General features: G+C 38.9%; 1 protein-coding gene across 4 annotated transcripts in view; it reads left to right on the top strand.

The window, feature by feature from the left end:
* CBLB (Cbl proto-oncogene B) overlaps positions 1-21,045 on the top strand; it is a 135,619-nt gene that overhangs the window by 43,990 nt on the left and 70,584 nt on the right. For all 4 annotated transcript variants that reach the window (XM_049858191.1, XM_049858189.1, XM_049858190.1 and 1 more), the window contains exons 6-7: positions 806-937; positions 15,426-15,629. In XM_049858191.1, coding sequence (XP_049714148.1) covers positions 806-937; positions 15,426-15,629 — 336 coding nt within the window. The remainder of the gene's footprint in view (positions 1-805; positions 938-15,425; positions 15,630-21,045) is intronic.

Genomic DNA, 21,045 nt, shown 5'->3' with positions numbered 1-21,045 from the left:
TTCAATTGTGCCTTGGAGATTTTGTGAAATAGTGAGTGTGCATTACATACCTAGCAGGCAGGAAAGGCTTAGCAAATATTGCTTTTCTTACATTCTAGAATTTCTAAAATTATCTCAGTCAAATTTTATGTTCAGTCACAATCATAACTTATTTTTATATAATTTGGCAGTAAGAGTAGATGAACATATAAAAAAATAATTTTTTTTTTTTTATGAACATATAGCCTTTACAAAGTAATTGACGTCATTTATACTGTCTTTTAAAACCTTGAGTTTTGTCTTTTGAATCTCTGTGGCTGTTAGAAACAGTTCCTTTTCTAAAGGAACAGTACGAAGCATAAATAATCTGAAGCATTAAAAACCCAAAACCAAACCCATTGCCATTGAGTAGATTCCTACTCACAGCGACACTAGGACGGAGTAGGACTGCCCCACAGGGTTTCCAAGGCTGTACGTCTTCATGGAAGCAGACTGCCACAGCTTTCTTCCGCGGACTGGCCGATGGGTTCGAATCACCAGCCTTTCACTTAGCAGTGGAGTGCTTAACCACTGTGCCACCAGGGCTCCCTTGAAGCATTAAAGAAGCTTATAAAAATTTTAATAAGAGTGCAAACCTTTTTAAAAACAATTTGTATAGAACAAATTGTGATTATCAATTTAAAACAAACTTTAAAGTTAAAATAATCTTGACAAGATTAACTGTGAAGCGTATTTACTATAAATCATTGTATTTGAGGAAATTCAGTATTAACGACCGTGTTAAAAATACAAAAATATATTAATTTTTTTTTCTCCCAAATTCCAGGAACAATATGAATTGTATTGTGAAATGGGCTCTACCTTTCAGCTGTGTAAAATCTGTGCAGAGAATGACAAAGATGTCAAGATCGAGCCTTGTGGGCATTTGATGTGCACCTCTTGCCTTACAGCGTGGCAGGTACGATTGTGGTCTCATTATCAACATGGAGACCTTCCTTCTCATCTCTGTTCACATTTTTCTCTTCAGATTTCCTCATCATAACATTGAGGAAGTAATACTGATAGGCTCTTTATTTCAGATTGTTTTTGGAAAATCTCTAGTGTTTGTATTTCCTTTACTTACATAATTTGGTTTGTTTTATATTTTGTTTCATTTGCATGTTTAAGTTAATTTTATGTTATTAGCCAGAAGTATTTTTACTTTTATAGCAATGTCAATTTCAATATGTCATTATAGATACTGCCAACCAACCATGTTTATATGGTTTACAGTAGGTCAGATTCTGAAGTAATGTGAAGACTAGTACCGTATTTTTATATCCCTTCTACATTCGTTTGCCAACCAAACTCTCCACCGTGGAGGTATTTTCATAAGCACTGCTATGCTAATTTTTTTAACATGTTGTAAAAAAATCAGCATAGTGCATTTATGAAAATATCTCAAGGGTGGAGGGCGCTCTTGGCAAACATAGAAAGTACATGTTATTTGCATAAAATACAGTAAATAAAGCTTACATTGGTTTTGCAACCAACCATCTTTTCCTCTTAGGAGGTGTGGCTCTTGCCTCACATCTGTCTCTGGTTGCTCTAGAAAACCCAGAAAACCAAACCCGCTGGCCATCTGTCTGTTCCAACTCGCAATGACCCTGTAGGACAGAGTGAAACTGCCTGCCCCGTAGGGTTTCCAGGAATCAGCCGGTGGATTCGAACTGTGGGGCTTTTTGATTAGCGGCCATAGCTCTTAACTGTAGTACCTCCCGGGCTCTTTGGTTGCTCTACAGAGTTAAAATAAGAAAGGCTGAAATAGGAAAATAGGGCTAAAATAAGAAAATCAGACAGGCGAAGTCTCCAAAATAGTTACAGTTCACTAAGAAACAGATGGTATATTTTAAAATTTACAGAAGTAGAATGTAAGGCCTACTGCCTTTCCCACTGCAGTCAGACATTCAATAAATATAAATAGATTTAATGTTTTATAATAAGACCTAGAGGATAACTGATTACCCCAAGAGCTTTCTTATATTTTTTTATCTCTAATAAAGATTGGAGATTTAAAAAAGGATCTTTGGGCAGATCTCCAGTTTTGATTATTTGGAGTTTTATGAACATTCTCAGCACAGTCTCACTGAAGCTAGAAACATGTTGACGGGGCTTAGAAATCTAACAATTAGAACTCCCAGCTTTTTAAAAAATTGCAGTTGTGTATGTAATTGGCATTCCTGCCCCATTCCTGAGCCGTCTCAGTCCTTATCCTGTCTCCAGCTCAGAGCATCCCTGCTGGGATATGCTGGTGGGTTTGGAGGGGGCAGGAAGTGGGGATGTCCATGCCTGTTCAACTCACAACTTGGAAATGAAATACAGGGGTTTACACATTTTAACAGTCCTATGAAAAAAGGCCACCTTTTTCCTTTGAAGAGATTTAAAGGTGGATAAAGAAAACAAGAACTAGGAAATACACTAAAAAAAGATTAATGTTTTTAGAGTCCTTTCTGAATTTGTAGGCGTCTTTACTGCCTTAGTAAAACTGCCTCAGCATTTCTGTACTTTTTCTCCTCTTCAGCGTACATTTGGTTTATATTTCACGTTAGGTTTGCATTGGTATCCTTGTCCTTAATTCCCCGTATCCTTTCCTGATGGTGAATTTGGGGTAGGAGGCCGGGCGTGTGGGCTGGAGAGTCATGCAGGGAGAAGTTGGGGGAGAGGGGGTTCAGTGGCGGGCCGTGTGGGCTGGAGAGTCATGCAGGGAGAAGTTGGGGGAGAGGGGGTTCAGCGGCGGGCCGTGTGGGCTGGAGAGTCATGCAGGGAGAAGTTGGGGGAGAGGGGATTCAGTGGCGGGGCGCGTGGGCTGAAGAGTCATGCAGGGAGAAGTTGGGGGAGAGGGTGTTCAGTATGGCGCCAGCAGTGACCAGTCTCAGCTTACAGGCATCTGTTGGTACTTAAGGCAGTGTTGATAATAATAATATTAAAAAATAATAATAATAACAGGACTACAAATTCAGCATTGTTTGTGAAAATCACGAACTTTCAATAAATTTAAATAAGCTAGTGGAAGACAGAAGAGAGCCCTGGTGGTGCGGTCGTTAAGCGCTCGGCTGCTAACTGAGAAGGCGGTGGTTGGAGCTCACCAGCCGCTCCACGGGAGGGAGATGTGGTCGTCCGCTTCCGTGAAGATTACACGCGTGGAAACCTTACAGGGCAGTTGTGCTCTGTCCTGCAGGGCTGCTGAGAGTCGGAATAAACTAGACAGCAGTGGTTCTTTTTGTTTGTTTGTTTCAGTGGAAGACAAAGCATTCTGTTCGCACGGGTGATTCCTATATATCAGTGGGCAGGATAGCAGACAAGTTGTTGACTCGGTGACTGACTGACTGACGGGCCAGGACTACTTTGGAATCGTTTGCTTTACCTGATACTAGTACCGTCTTTCAGGATAAGAAATTCATGAAGTGGTCAGATTGTTACGCCTTTGGGTTGATCCCTGCCTTCAGTGTGATAGTGTGGTCCTCACAGGTACAAAGTAACTGGAAACTTTGCGTTTCACCCTAAAGAAAATCAGGATTCAGGGCTGGTCCTGACTCCCAATTCTGTCTGCCTCTGTGCGGGAACTTTGTCTCTCATGTGCTTCTCCTGGGAAGCATACATATGCACGCCTGTTACAGGACTTTGCATTTTTAACTCGATAATATGTTTGGTATTTGGTGGGTAAGTGTGTTAGGAGTCAGAAACTCCTATTAGTTTGGTAGAAACTTCTATTAACAAAATTACTGTTCAAAGCATCGTACCAAAGAGCTACTTACTTACCTTGTGGCGTAGGGTAAGTAAAAGAGTACATCTGAATATAAAACTAAAGAAAGATTTTATTTATTTTACTTTATGCCTTTTCAAAAAAAAAGTCCTTATTCTGAAAGAAAAAAAAAAATTGCAGGGCCAGTACTCTTTTTTTTAGCAAGTTTGTGAAGTACTTGCAATAGATACATTATGTGTAAAACCCAAGGAATATTCCACAGTTGCCATGACTATATTAAAAGTTTGTCCCTTTTGTCACCATGACTTTTCTGTATATTACTTGGCATTCCCTAAATGGAACAGGTCTTCTGCTGGTAAGAATCACTTCCTTAACTCACTTCATGATTTTTCATATTGGCCTAACGAACTTATGTGAAGATATGCCCAATAATATTTGTAAATTGTTCACATTTGCCACTTCATTTTTTTTACTCTGAAGTACTTCTCGGTTTCATTTTTAGAAATTGAAGAAGTGCATAAATTCTCAAGCACCGAGACTAGACTGAGTAGAATTTCAGCAGGTGCGTGTGATACAGTAACAAAATGACAAATCCCAAATATTCAGAAAGTCAAAATTAAATTACTCTCATGTCACTAGTGAATAATATCATTATTCTGATTTTATCATAGAATTTTGCTTATAGATTAATAACAAATATGCGAAAAGATTTTTCAGTAATATTTTAGAATTTCCCCATATAAGACAGCTTGCTGTTCATATTCTCCTGATATAAGTTGCGTGTTTCTCTGTAAGCGCTGACCTCATTCTGTTTGTATTGTAAATATTTACATATTTGTCTCTTTCTCCCTCTAGAATGTGAGGAAGGGTTTGGACTGTTGTACCTACTTTAGGACCCCTCTCCCATTGTATAATACCTACATGTTGATACTTAGACTCTACAAACACCATATTTTTATGCAGATAACACATGCCTTCTATGTTTGTTTGCCCTACAAGGTATCTCGGAAAGCATGCTATGCTGATTTTTTACAGCGACGTGTTGAACCATGTTATTTTACTTTCACTGCTTGCATGAGTACAGGCACTAATCCAGGGGCAGTAAGTCCAAGCTTCTGTGTACACATTCTCCTCACTTACCAACATGGTTCAGTTCCAAAGACCGGGTTGTTTTGCGAAAACTGGCTTTGTGTGAAAACGGAGGAAGACCACATCAGATCAAAAAATGGAGGATGACTACGTCATTATATAATAACTGCCAAATTACATCATTACAGAACTGCCAAATCACATCATTACAGAGCTGCCAAACCACTGGGAATCACGGCCCAGCCAAGCTGACGTATAACCTTAACCATCACAGCCAGCGTTACTCTCGCCTTGCACCTCAGCATTCGTTACTGCCAAATGTATGTCGTTAATGTGCAAAATAGTCAAATGGTAGATTTTTTACTGTTTTCATAAATGCAGAATGTCGGATAACAAGGTAGTCAATAAATGAGGAGTAGGTGTATTCCTCTTCTACACCAAGAGACATGCACAGTGATCCCTGATTCATGTTTTCTCTACCCCTAAAGGAAATTCTTTGGGAGAGGTAATATTTGAGAATTCCAAAGTGATATTCCATAAACTCTAGGTTTCAATCGGATGTTAGTGGTTAACGGAAACGTCAACCTTTAAACATTTCATTTTGGGGATAACCCAAATATTTCAACATTTAGATTTCACATAGTGTTGCTTCTGCCAACCAACAAGTGTGTTTGGCAGCTTTCATATCATGTATGAACAGCAGCACTTGGCACTTACTTAAACATGTAATTGCAAAATGCCTGTCATTGAATAAAGTTTTATAAACTTAATCCCATTACAGTACAGCTGACAAGCATTAGATATGGTAAAAGCCTAGCATCTGTAGCCTCAGTTACATGCTCACTGGACTTAACCTGAGTGTGAATATTTATGTAAAGGAATAAAACAAAATTACAGAACCTTCACACAGTTCTGCAGTATATTATCAGATAGGTATCTAAACTTGATGATTAATGTGAAATGATGCCCATGGTAATATACGCCTCTTATTTCAGCATTTTCCTTTTTAAAAAGTGGTGCATGTTTTGGGGAAGGAATTATTAATAAAAGTAGGGGATTTCTTATATCTAATTCAGCATCCTTATTTTGTAGAAGAACCTAGGGCACAGTGAAGTTCATGGCTGTATGAAGAAGTTGTATTTCAGCCAGGAGTGTGGTTGTCTTGTGCCATCGAGTTGATTCCGACTCATGGCGACCTCATACGTTACAGAGTAGAATACTCTGTAGGGTTTGCCTGGTTGTAATCTACAGCAGCAGATGGCTAGGCCTTTCTTTCATGGTGCCACTGGATGAATGTGTGAACCACCAACCTTTCGTTTACCAGCCGAGTACAAACTATTTTTGACTCCCAGGCACCAAATCAGCACTAGAGTCCCTGCTTTCTGACTTTAAAGCCAGTGTTTTGTTTTCTTTTTGTACGTTCGTTTGTTTGTTTTTCCTATCAAAGGAACAAGTTAAGTTAAGCTTTCAGAATCAGGTATGCGCAGGGATAATTTGGTTTTTGCCTCCTCTAACTAGTTTGACAGAAAACAAACATGATTGCTTTATCTATCATTCTCTAAGATTTTGAACTCATTCGTTCATTCACTCATTTATTCAACAAACATTTCTTGAGCAGCTCCTGTGTTCCAGGTTCTGTACTAACCTTGGAAGCTATGAAGAACACTGAGACACAGCCCCTAATCTCAAGAAATATAAAGTTTTATAGAAGGCCATGACATTAATGATTACTTGAATGGAACATCTTGCTATCCTTCAAATTTAGTTATGGATACCAGACATTTTTTTGTTACTTTCTGCTATTTTGGTTGGGCAGGCTGATAGGAAAATGATTTTAAAGCTTTCCATGTCCTCCAAGAAGCTGTGATAAGTCAGTCAGAGCCCAAGAGGAAATATTAAACCTTGACCATAAAGCATCTTGTGTTCAGCCAACGTGCATTTTTATCAAGGCATTCTTCACCAACTTTTCCTTCCATTTGAGGCCCTACTTTGGTTTAATTGAAATTTACTGGAGACTTAAGTTTTATGTAATTAACAGAAAACCAGAGAAATACACGATAGCAGTGTGGTCATTGGTACCAGCTGCAAGTGTGGTTACCCTTTAATTGCTGTCATAACAGGCCATTAGTCAGGCCCCCGAGGAGGTGTCACATGCATTTTTCTCCTTCTGAAATATCTGTTATTTAATAAGTGGAATAAGCAAGCCAGAGTTTGCACAGAATACTAAATGAGTTGAATAATCACCTCTTAGAGGCGTTCTTTGGAGCAGTATCATTCTGGATGAAGCATTTCTGTTCTGTCCTTGGCAGTAAAAGCTGTAGTGTTTTCTTTACTTTCAGGTGTTAACGGATGTTAACAAAACAGTTTTTCTTCCTAACACTGAATTCCTCCCAACCTTTCTTTTGGTAGTAACTTACGTAGCAGTGGTGCTGCAGGGTTAACAAGTAAGGCGGGAAGTACGGAATCGTCTTCTTTCCCTGTTTCCCCATCCCCACCCTCACCCTCCCGACCAGGAAGCTAAAGGTGGCTTCAGAGCTTGGGAGTGGCACAAGTGCTGCGCTGTGTTCTTCAAATCTTTCTATTAGAATAAAAATGGGTATCTGTGTCAGCTGGAGAGACAACTGTGTTTTGAATTACTGCCAAGGACTTTAATTAAAAGAGAAATTAAATAAGTTTTCCTGTTACTCTTCTTCCTGTATATGTTTTATAATTATGTTAAATGAAAGACATTGGAGTATTCAGGAGAATCATTTCCCAAGTCAGTAGGTGAAACCAGTAAGCTCTGATTTTCACGTAACATGCGATTAAAGCGTTTTATAACCAGACGGCCTGCATGCAGCTGATGCTGCCCCGTGGCAACCCCACGTGTGTCCGAGTAGAGCTGTGCTCCGTAGGGTTTCCAGTGGCTGGTATTTGGGAAGTAGGTCACCAGGCCTTTCTTTCAAGGCACTCTGGGTAGACTTGAACCTCAAAATCTTTCAGTTAGCAGCCATGGGCTTTAGCTGTTTGCAGTACCTGTGGACTTCTAAAGAAATTTATAAATGCCCCGTATTTAGAAAGCATTGTTGGAAAAAAAAAAATGGTAGTTGTCTAAGAGAGGTGAGAGACAAGCTAAGATGATCTCATTTAAGGTGCTAAGGAAGACTCTCTCACTGTATCTTCCTTCAAAAGCAGCCAGCCTTCAAATCTCTGGCCTGAGTGACTTTTCATGACTTCAGGGCTACAAATAAGAAAATAATATCACCTTTAAGAATGTTATAAGGTGGTTTGTTTTTGATTATACTTTGTGTCTTTTTGTGCAAATGTCATAAAATAAAATGTTGGAACTATTCTTTCACTTCGGAAGTAATGTAGGGGCTACTGTAGTTGTCCAGAAATGTTACTTTGAAGTCATGGACTAGAGTGATGGCAGTGAGGATGAAAAGAAGCAGCTGGATATGGGAAAATGATATCTGGTAGAGCAAATGCTTGACTCTGGGTCTATGAATAAATTAGATGCACTCTCACTGTATCACAGTGTGTCTAGAAAAACAGCTGAAGTTGGCAACTTGGAAACATTTTGTGTTGGCTCTAACAAGGGCCTTTTACAGGTGTGTTAAAAGTTAAATAAAAAGTCTTCAGAACACAAACTTCATGCGTTAATATTTTTAATTGGATTCTAATAACATTTTTAAAAATAAAACACTTATTATGTAAGGAATACGTTTCAATGAATACTATAGTTACTAGGACAAGTTTTGCATCCACCTATTAAAAAGCTAAAACTACATCATTAGCACCAATAAAATAGTAAATTTAGTAGTTCCTCCTTATAGATTAAATTATGCCCCCCAAAAATGTGTGTCACCTTGGCTAGGCCATGATTCCCATATTGTGTGATTGTCCACTATTTTGCGATCTGATGTGATTGTCCTGTGTGTTGTCAGTCCTACCTCAGTGGGAGGTAAGATTGGCAAGATTAGAAGCAGTTACGTTAATGAGGCAGGATCCAATCTAGAAGGTTAGGTTGTATCTTGAGTCAGTCTCTTATGAGATGCAGAAGAGAAGCAGCAGACAGACAAGGGGTACCTTATTACCACCAAGAAAGAAGTGTCAGGAGCAGCACATCCTTTGGACCTGGGATTCCCCGTGCAGAGAAGCTCCTAGACCAGGGCAAGATTGATGACAAGGACTTTCTTCCAGAGCCAACAGAGAACAAAAGCCTTCCGCTGGAGCTGGTGCTCTGAATTCAGACTTCTAGCCTACTAGACTGTAAGAGAATAAACTTTGTTTGTTAAATAAAGTCCAGTTGAGGTATTTTTATTATAGCAGTACTGGATGACTAAGGCATTTCCTTAATTTTGAAACTGCAATCTAAAGAAATAGTTTATTGCCTTTTTTTTTTGTTTCCATTTTTGAATGACCAGTCACTAACAGACAGCTATTTGTTAACTCCATTTTAACCTAGGCTGTAAGATTGAAGGACTACTACATGCTAATGTTGTGGGGGAGTGATTCCATCCTAACACTATAGGGCAGTGATTCCATCCCAACACTATAGGGCAGTGATTCCATCCCAACACTGTAGGGCAGTGATCCCATCCCAACACTATAGGGCAGTGATCCCATCCCGACACTGTAGGGCAGTGATCCCATCCCGACACTGTAGGGCAGTGATTCCATCCTAACACTGTAGAGCAGTGATCCCATCCCAACACTATAGGGCAGTGATCCCATCCTAACACTGTAGGGCAGTGATCCCATCCCAACACTATAGGGCAGTGATTCCATCCCAACACTGTAGGGCAGTGATCCCATCCTAACACTGTAGGGCAGTGATCCCATCCCAGCAGTGTAGGGCAGTGATCCCATCCCAGCACTGTAGGGCAGTGATCCCATCCCAACACTATAGGGCAGTGATCCCATCCCAACACTATAGGGCAGTGATCCCATCCCAACACTGTAGGGCAGTGATCCCATCCCAACACTGTAGGGCAGTGATCCCATCCCAACACTACAGGGCAGTGATCCCATCCCAACACTACAGGGCAGTGATCCCATCCCAACACTACAGGGCAGTGATTCCATCCTAATACTACAGGGCAGTGATGAAAAGATTAGGCTCTTGAAACAGACCCCCTTGAAACAGAATGGTTTCTGCTGAACCATTCCTTACCTGTATCACCTCCATTAAATTACATAAACTCTCAATTTTCTTATTTGTAAAATGGGGATAATAATCATATGTACCCTGTGGAATTAAATGAGTTAATATATGGAAATGGTTTTCAGCAGTGTCTGAAATTTTAATTATTACTGTTTCTGATTTACTGATACTGTCACTTTAGAGATAGGTCATATTTCTGATTATTATTAATCTCTATACACTGATTATGCTGTAGTTTTAAAATTATATTCATCTCATTGTTAGATGAAATTCTTACAGAAATATGAATTTATTTTCAGATGCTGAGATCTGTTTCCTCAGCTATCTTACTACAGTTCCTTGTCCTTGAGTCCGCTTTTATAGTAACTACACCAGCTGGAATTTGGCAAGCACTTTGTAGAACTTTGAACTAATTTATCTTGTTTAATCTTTAAGATGACCTTTGAGGTGGGCATTATTTCATTACACCCTGAAATAAGATGAAATGATGTGTCCAGTGTCACACAGCTGGTGGAGGTGAGATTCCAAACCAAGTGTCCTAATTCAGAAAGTCTGTGCTTCTTTTCTGAGTCACTTTGCATGTTTTTATGGGCCTCCCAAATCAAAACCAGAAGAACCTAGATTTACGAGTGTCTTCTTCCCTTGTCCATCATAAAAGAACACCAAAACCAAAGATTGCTCCTACTCTGGGCCATTTAGCCTGAGAATGCAATTAGCTGTCCTTATTCATTCGTTCATTTGTTCTTTTAATAAGAAGATACTGAGTTCCTGCCTATCATGGCTAAGGTTGTGTGTAAATTTGGATGGGCCATGGTTTTTAGTGCTTAGGCAGTTATGTAATGATGTAATCATACTCCATTTTGTGATCTGATGTAGTTATCCCCTATTTTGTGATCTGAGGTGAGCAGCCAGTCAGTTGAAAGGGAGTTTCCTTGGGGGTGTAGCCTGCATCCAGTATCTATGGATGTTCTGGCAAATCTCGTACACTCTGGATCCTGCATCCAACTCATTCTCTTCTGACCCTTGGTCTTGGGACATAAGCCAGCAACCTGCTACTTGACCTGTAGATCTTGGGATTTGCCAGCTCCTACAGCCTCGCGAGTCAGCAGCTTTCTGCCTGTCCTGCAGATCTTGGGATTCGCCAGCTGCCATAATACTGTGAGCCAGGAGCCTTAGGCCTGACCTGCTGATTTTGGATTCATCAGCCCCTGCAACCACATGAGTCAGGAGAAGCCTCCAACCTAATGCTTGATCCACAGATTTAGGACTTGTCAGCCTCCACAACTATGTGAGCCATTTCCTCAAGATAAACCTGTCTGTCTATGTATATATTTATATATACACACTTCACTGGGTTTGCTCCTAGTAACCCAGCCTAGACACTGCCTTTTAGAACCTACTGTGCACTGAAAATCCTGCTCTCAGTGTATGTATGTATATATGTATTATTCTAAATAAAATTGTTTGCCTTGGTAAAAAGAAAGATTTATGGTAACATCAAAGCTACATGGAGTAAAGCAAGGCAGTGTGTTCTAGAGTTATTGAGAAGAAAACACACACACGGTAAAAATATGAAATGTGCTTCAAAATGAGACTCATGAAGTTCTGTACATTCCCTGTGGCCCTCGAAGTATATTGTGCGTGAGAAAGTGTGAAGTGATAGACCTTAAGTCAAAGCATACCCTCAAATAATCATTCTGAAAACAGATACATTGTGCTGAATATAATGTTTATGTTAACTTCAACATGTAAAAGAAAGCATTTATTTAGGATATAGTATTCACCTGAACAATAATTAATCAGAATATGGAAAGTGATTGATAGATGACGATGATGATACTGATAATACTTGGGTTTTATATGGGATGTTTGCGGGGGATGGCGAACTTGTTTTTTTAGACTGTTTTAGTTATTTTTTCTATTTTTTCCCTCATTGTTTAATTTGTTACTAGGTTGACCAAAGTTAAATTCATATTTAAAAATCGTAAAATCATTTTAAGGCAGAAATAGGATAAATTATCACCACTTTAGAGGTGAGACCAGAATGCCCAGAGTGCCACCATCTTTAGAGAAACCGTTCAGTCTGTGCCATTCACTGGGCATGCTGGGAGATTGGTGGTCTGCCTGTTCTTACAGCACCGCTGTGACAACCATGTTTCAGTCTGTGCCGTTCACTGGGCATGCTGGGAGATGGGTGGTCTGCCTGCTCTTACAGCACCGCTGTGACCCCCATGTTTCAGTCTGTGCTGTTCACTGTACATGCTGGGAGATGGGTGGTCTCCCTGCCCTTACAGCACCGCTGTGACCACCGTGTTTCAGCCTGTGCCATTCACTGGGCATGCTGGGATATGGGTGGTCTGCCTGCCCTTACAGCACCACTGTGACTACCATGTGGACTAACTCTCTTCTCTCCTGGCACGGGACAGCTGCTGGGCATGCATTTGTGGCAGATCCTGTGGTAGGAGGTGTATTCTTTCTCAAGCTTGCCTCAGTTTAACAAATACAGTATTGCTTTACTACACATATTGTCCAAAAAAAAAAAAAAGCAAACAAACTTTAGATTGCTTAATGTAAAAAAAATTGCACATACTCTGTTTGTTTACTATTATAATTTTGGAAAGAAACTTGGAATGGTGAGATGGTGGAACTAAGATGGTGTGAAAAAATATAAATGTGCTAATACAGAAAGCTTTATATATCCTGCTGTTTACAGTCAGGTTTGGTGCATGTCAGGGCATCTTAAATATCATTTGGTCCATTATTTTACAGTTGATAAAACTCTGTTCTTTTGTTTTGAATAACCTCATCACATTGTCATTTTCTAACACAGGAGTAAATCTTTTAGGGAAAGCTAAACCTTCCTCCTATTGTTTGGTAACAAACACATTAAATTTAAGAGTATATTCAATACATGCTATCATGTAGGCAAAATCCCATTATCATAATTGTCATAAGGGATCTATATTGTATGTCTCTGGTGGAATTTTACTACAAATATATATATGATAACTTGATAAATATATTCTCAGCATGCAAGAATAAACTGAAAAAGCTGATGTTTCCTCTACCTTTAATCCATGAAAAATAGAAAGCAAGACTTTCAGACCTAAGGAGACACTTCATTCATTTCATACATTTAAAATATTGTAACATTTCAAGCATATGTGAAAGTAGAGGGAAAAGTAGCATGCACTTCCATCCACCTGTCACCCAGCTTCAACAGTTACCAACTCATAACCCAGTCCAGCTTCATCCATAGCTCACCTGCTCTCTCTATCCTTGAATTATTTTGATGTACATCCTAAACATCGTATCAGTTCATCTTTAAATGTTTTAGTATATGTACCTAAAATAAGACATTTCTGAAAGGCTGGAGTATAATATAATTATCATACCTGAAAACTAATCCACAAGACATAAATTATTTAAAGTCATTATTTTTGAGTGCAGTGCCTGGAATGTATAAGTCACTCTATTAAGGTACAGAAGGTTTCTCTTAGAACCTTCTAGGTCAGTCTGCGTGCTGTTATGGTTTAAGGGTGTCCAGAGTTTGTGGCCTCTTTTCTGAAAAGCACTAACTGAAAAGATTGTGTTTAGAAAGGGGAGGAGGCAAAAGGCAAAAATAGCATCTTGATGGTACAAGACTGCGAACAGTTCATCTGAAATCCAGTTTTGGTTTTTCTTTATCCCTCTTATTTAAAAGTTTCATGTTGTACAAATTACTGATAGGTGTTACAGTAGTTATTATATAAGTAGATATCACAAAAAATATTTTCTGTTCAGTTTTGTCTGTTGTAGAGAGTTTAATTACTGACCAGATATTGCAGTGAACATACATTCTGATTTGCAAAAATAGATCACATTGACTGTATCTCCTTAATGGTATTTACTCTGATATGGCGTCCCCCACCATTCTTTCTCTGGAAACTGACTGCTGTGCTGTCATGCAAATTAAGTTTAACCATAAATTATCTAATGCTACTTCGGTTACTTTGCCCTAGTTTCTGTCAGATGGGTGATTGAATACACAGGAAGAATGTCTTCAGTAGCCATGTAACTCATCGGGATTGTGCCTCAATAATTAAAATAGTGTTCTGTCAACATATACTTAATACAGGATCAAAGAGCGTATGTTAATGAGGAAGAAAGACCAATAAATAACTCCTTTTTGCATAGTGGTTTAAGTGCTATGGCTGCTAACCAAAGGGTCGGCAGTTCAAATCCGCCGGGTGCTCCTTGGAAGCTCTGTGGGGCAGTTCTGCTCTGTTCTATAGGGTCGTTATGAGTCGGAACCGACTCGACGGCACTGGGGTTTTGCTAGTCCCCAACATATTCACATTCTGAGAATGTTAGCAGGAAGTACTTAGGACTCCATCCATTCTAATTGATTCAGTAGATTTTACTTCCTCAAATAAAAAATACTTTCACATTAAAGGATACAGAAGTTACCAGAGTATACTGCATGCATGCATCTAAAAATTATGTAATAGAGTCTTGAAAAACTAATCCAGACTGATATCTTGACCAATAATGCTGTAAGTTCATGATATTAATAGCACACTACTAAGGTCAGAGTGTAATGCAAAAACAAGTCTGGTGGTGAATATCATATACCATCTGTCTCTAAAGGCGATGTATCTGTAGGGTGGCAAAGACAACCTTCTTCTCTTTTCCCTGCCAGTTATGAATTCTTAATATAGTCATTTTGAGAAATGAATTTTGAAAGACTTTGAACAAAAGCTTCAAGAATTGCCGATAAACGAATTTCTGGCCAAAAGTATTTGTACATGAGGGGCAGAACTTAATATCTCATGTGGTATTATATTACAGGTGATCTGTGTCAGGATGGCAGGGTGTCACGGCATACAGTGGTTTACAAATAGAAATTTACTTTTTTCCTGCTATTTGCTTGTAGTACAGTATTTAAACATACCTAGGCAATGAAAGCAGAAATATTTTGCCATAGCTTTATGTACAAGAAGTTTTCCAGAATGAATTTTGAAATGCATTGTTCTCATTGATATTAATGGTATATCTATTATGAATTTTTACCAAAATACCCATTTTATAGAGTGTCTCATTAGCACTTTTATTTTTTGATTACGTGGGGACATGACATGGTTTAATTTCTGATGTTATGCTGGACTCTGAAGCTACAATGCATGAAAAATTGTAAGTGAACATTCAAGAGAACAAAGACTTATGCTGTTTTTTCTTTGGCAAATCAAACTTTGTTTTAGAAATTTTTCTTTTCCTTGGAAAGTTTGAAATGCAGACAGTTTTTCATACATTTTGTTGGCTCCCTATTCTGCTGCTTATTCAGGACTGTTCTCACCCTTCCTCACGCTCCCCCCCACCGCCAAAAAAAAATAACCACCTTCTTTTGCAACTCTTACTATTGTAAAACATTGGCTCAGTGCTGTTTGTATTGATTAAAGACCATTCATTGCAGTTTCTGTGTTTATTTAGGAGTCAGATGGCCAGGGCTGCCCCTTTTGCCGCTGCGAGATAAAGGGAACAGAGCCCATAATCGTCGATCCCTTTGACCCGAGGGATGAAGGCTCCAGGTGCTGCAGCATCATTGACCCCTTTGGCATGCCGATGCTGGACTTGGACGATGACGATGACCGAGAAGAGTCCTTGATGATGAATCGATTGGCAAATGTTCGAAAGGTAAAACTAGAGACCATAGGTGTAGTTAGGGTGTTGTGTGGGCATGAAAAAGAAGTGATACCATTGCAAATGGGGTATGACTGAGTGTATTTGGGTTTGGGAAAGAAAGGTTGATGAATTAAAAGAAAGGTGAAAGTGTAAGTAATGTTGACAGGCTGATAAAAATCATAAACTGAGAAAGAACTGGACTCAACAATACTCAGAGTACTCTCTCTGGTTTTAAACTTCATCATGAGAGATGCTGAGAGTTTTTGAATAAAATTAAACATCATCTAAAACTGGCAGTCGCAGATTGGTGCAGAAAATTTTAAGAAAAAAATGAATAAAATTGGAAATGATTCAGTTGGACTTACACAAAATAGTATTTGCTAAAGTCTAAAAGAAATCTTTGAGTTGTTTTCTTACCAGAAAGCCAGCTTGCTGTTTGCCGACTATGAGGTCACGCAAGATTGACCTTTCTGAGTTTACCATAATCTGGGGCTTCTTCATCAATATTGTGAACTCAGAACATTGACTCTCAGTTCAGTGAGAATGGATGCTACAGCCAGTTGAAGGTTATTTAAATAAGTTCACAAGAGACTAGCAAATGAACGGAACTCGGGGAATGCCAATTGAGTCACTTGCAGACAAAAAATACAGTAGACAAGAGAACTGGACTCACGGCTCTCAGACTGTTCTCTCTGTACAGAAAGATACATGAAGTTCAGATAACACTTAGCAGTTCTGTACTCTCAAAATCGAAGCAGCGGGAGGGAGTGGTACGAAACGGTCTGCAAATGTCCTGTCAGGGTGCCACCCTTCTCTTGGCTCATGACAGACATGGCTAATCAATCATAGCACACATGCCTGCTGAGTTCAGACTTGGCCTACACATCCTTTCAATATAGCCCTACACACCCTCCACTTCAATCCATTAGGATTTGGCAGGTAACATAGACCTATTTGCCATTTTGGTAGAGTGACGGTAACTTGGCATGGTCTCAGGTTAAGTTTGCCATGCGCATCCATCTCTGTAGCAGGGAGACACTTCGTGTAACGTACAGAGGAGGCTTTTCTTTGGGTTACCCCCCTTCTTTAAGGATATGTCAGACTTAGCCTTTGGCCTCCTGTATTTTCTATGTTCCATGATGACCAAAGACATTCTTTAATATTTTTCACATACAGATTTTTACATATGGAGATATGTTAATATCACCAACATGGCTACTTTGAAACTGATCTGGGATGGCTTTTGTTCTTCACCTCATTGGTTTTTCATAAGTTTCATAATTTAACTCTCAGAGAAACTCTACTTGATGCCACATTTTAATCCCATCTACTACATTTAATTTTTAGTTATAAAGTGTGTGATCCCTTTGACTTATGATATAAAGGAAAAAACCAAACCCCAGACTCATTGTCTTTGAGTCAATTCTGACTCACAGGGAGCCTGTTGGGCAGAGTAGAACTGCCCCATAGGGTTTCCAAGAAGCAGTTGGTGGATTGGAACTGGTGACCTTTTGGTAAGCAGCCAGGGTCTTAACCACTGTACCATCAGGGCTCCATAAAGGAGGAAAGAATTACAGTTATTCCTCAGTAACCCTAAGGGATGAACAAGAAGAAAAAAAAATTTCAAATCGAAACAGAGAGAATTGAGACTTGATGATGAACACTTAATCATTTTAACTAATATTACTGTTTTATATATGAACAGATTTTTCACACATTGTTTTATTCTCTCAACTAATTGCCAGTGAAATTTTAACCAGAAATTAAAGATAATGTGAGCTACAATTTGTTGGTATTAAACTATAAAAATATAATTTGTCTTTAATGGTTCACCACAAACCTTAGCAAATTCAGTTGCATTAGGATCTGCTAATTGATATGTAAGTGACTGTTAGATTTGTGTTGTCCAAAATACTAGCCACATGTGCTTATTTAAGCTTGAAATAATTAAAATTTTAAAAACTTAAAAATTTATTTTCTGAGAAATTTAATTTCTCAGTCACATTTGTAGTGCTCAGTAGCCACTTGTGTCAAACCCATTGCTATCGAGGTCGATTCCGCCTCACAGGGACCCTGTGGGACAGAGTAGAACTGCCCATAGGCTTTCCAAGGAGCGGCTGGTGGATTTAAACTGCCGACCTTTTGGTGAGCAGCCACAGCTCTTAACCACTCTACCATATTGGACTGCGCAGCAATAGAATTTTTTTTTTTTTATGGATCTTGGAATATCTATTATAGTAGGTATAATAGAAATATCTATTATCCAATAGGTAATTTTACTGAGCATAGCTTTATTAGATTATTCCTGGTGCTTCTTATTGGAAGAAGCTTGGTTTTGGTGCAAAAGACCTTTTCTTACAATTTAGTCATGTAACGGACTTAGCATGGCCTGGGTCTTTGACTGTAAGCTAGCACAGGGTCTAGAGTGGGAATCATCAATGTACAAACTATGCCTTGAGGGCCAAACCTGGCTGCCACCTTTTTTAACAGTCTGCAAGCTAAGCATGATTTTATATTTTTAAATGGTTGTACATTTAAATGATTACATGAATACCTACATAATTCTTTATTTTGGCCTGCGAAGCCTGAAATATTTGATGTCAGGCTCCTTGAGAAAGCGTTTGCCACCCCTGGTCCTAGATACAGTAAGCATTTGTTGTTGTTGCAGTCAGGTTGATCCTAGCTCATGGTCACCCCATGTGTGCAGGGTACAGCTGCTGCACAGGATTTCCAAGGCTGTAACCTTTGGAAGCAGATCGCTGGGCCTGTCTTTCAGGGTGCTTCTTGGGTGGGTTCTGGCTGCTCAACCTTGTGGCTAGTGGTCGAGCACGTAGCCGTTTGTACCACCAAGGGACTTACAGTAAGCATTTAAGGAATGTTTATTGAATGCAAGGATAATAGGGAATGACAGAAAAATATATTAGGAACTTACAATAGCTCAAGTACTTCAAATGATGTAGCTAGTGATGTTTTCTGGTAGGAAAAAAGCATTTTGATTTCCTTTAGTAAATGGGTTTTTTTCTTGGAATGATCCATGTCTGGAGAAGACGGTGAGGACATGGAGTGATTCTTTGAAGAACTTTGTACGCTCTTCTGCTTGTATGTGTATGAGTTTGTGAAAAGCTGCAGGCTCTACCTGCTTTTCACTGGATTAAGTTGAAGCTGGAGCCTTTTTTTTCAAGTAGTGACACTGACAATTGACAGGAGTCGTTGGTAATATAAAATGAGGAGCAGAAGCGGAATTTTCAGAGGTAACGCTAGTGGTTCTCTGATCTTTTCACCCCGCTCACAAAGCCATCTGTGCTTGTTCTCCTTGGCACACTGGTGAGTTGTCTGTCCAGGTTGCTGTTAGATTTTTACATTGATCCTCTCTCATTTACCCGAGCGAAAAGAACGATGCTCTCAGGCGGTATTGTCCCAGAAGTCATACCTCAGTGGCTTATCTGGCAGTCAACAAAGTCCTTTTGTAAAGCTTTGAAAAAAAAAAAAAAAAAATCTTTGACTATAAAAAAAAAAAAGCTAGTGTTATTTATATACTTTGCTGTCGCATTTAGGAAACCCTGGTGGCATAGTGGTTAAGAGCTTGGTTGCTAACCAAAAAGTTGACAGTTCGAATCCAGCAGGTGTTTCTTGGAAACCCTATGGGGCAGTTCTGCTCTGCCCTATAGGGTCAGTATAAATCGGAATCAACTCGACTGCAACTGGTTTTGTTTGTTTGTTTATAGTGTTTAGATATGTGAGAAATATAACTTGTAATTGTTTTTATTTTAAGGAATCATACTTCAGTTAAATGTCTTTATGTGCATTGATCTGTCACTAAAGAATTAAACCGAACTTTATGTTTTATAAATCAGTCACTTAACTTTCAGTAAAACCCAAATTTTAGTGTAAACACAAGCGTCACTTTTTTCTAAATGATTGAGAAAGATATTGCTGTGGCCTAGAATTCCCATAGCACTTTATATGTACTTCTATTTCAGGAGTTACACTAATTGTTATGTTTTATTTGGAGGACCACCTTCTCCACTAGACTATTAATTTTTAAAGCCAGAAACAATGCCTTATTTATCTTTGTTTCCCTTGGCACCTAAATACATTCAGTAAATACTTATTAAATGAGCTAATTAATTCTGCATGCATGTTCACATGTTCCCGAAGAGCTACGACCTGACCTCATGCATCGTTTTCTTCCTCAATCCAGTATAAAGACTTAATATATATGTATAATATGTATCTGTCAAGTTAGTAGGCTTTATTCCAGTTCTGTTGTACTGCTGAGGTTACGCACAGCATCGCATGGTCGTTTTGGCACACTGACTCTTCTACTTGAATGTTTTTCATCTCTCTGTTTTTAATCGTTCTCTTGCCTTATTTGTTCATTCATTTATTTTTAAAACATTTCATTGTCTCAACTCCAAGAGCTGCTCTCAGTCATTGCTGAACAGAATGGACAATTTATCTGTCATTTCAAATACTGTTCTCATCCTTCACTTTTATGAGTAGGTTGATGACTATAGGGTGAAATCATTTCTGCCTGTTTTAAGCACACTGCATTCCCTAAATTAGTAATGCTTCTGTCATTACTAGATAGAGGACTGAGCTGTTTGTCCATTCCTGTTACTATGGTGACAGCCAGTGTCTGGCGTTTATAAATACTAGCATGCTGGACATATAAAAAATTTTTTTTAATTTCTTAATACGTTAAGTGTGTTTAAAATGCTAATTTTTACAGAAGCAAATAGAACCTATAGATCTATCATGTACTGTGTTGTTTGCCTTCCTGGACAAAAGCTATTTTATGATTTTAAGTAGAAGATGTTGTAGATTTCGCTTGAAACTGTGCTTGCCTGAGTTTTTGAGCTGTCAGAATGTCCAGGATAACTGCATCTGATGAGAGCCTTCCGAGGAAGACCTGGTTGTGATTGGGAAGACCCCATCCTTCTCTCTGACTTCAGTCAGATCAGGTCTTAAAAAAAAAAAGGGTATCTTTTGCTGTTCAGAGCTTTGTTTCATTTTGCAAAAGGTCTAAGGGGAGTCTTACCAGCTTATTAGCAGTTATAAACAACATAATTGTTCATAATTGTTGGGCACTGTTGAGGCGATTCCAACTCATAATGACCCCATGTGACACAGCAGAGTTGCTCCATAGGGTTTTCTAGGTTGTTGGTAATTTGTATGGGATCAGATGGCCAGGTCTTTCTACCACTGAGCTTCTGGGTGGATTTGAACTGACAACCTTTAAGTTAGCAGCCAAACGCTTAACCCTTGTGCTGACAAGGCTCCTTAATTCTGTCTTGATAGAACATATTAATCACCAAATATATAAAATTACAATCAAAATTAATATATGCCAATAGATTGACCTAGTGAGTGAATTTAGGTAAACTCCTTTGATCTTAAACATTTGTGTTTTCTTAAAATAATATTT

The sequence above is a fragment of the Elephas maximus genome, chromosome 18, assembly GCF_024166365.1.
Source record: "Elephas maximus indicus isolate mEleMax1 chromosome 18, mEleMax1 primary haplotype, whole genome shotgun sequence".
Lineage (NCBI taxonomy): Eukaryota > Metazoa > Chordata > Mammalia > Proboscidea > Elephantidae > Elephas > Elephas maximus.
The sequence above is the reverse complement of the archived record's forward strand: the minus strand, read 5'-3'. Positions and strand labels throughout refer to the sequence as shown.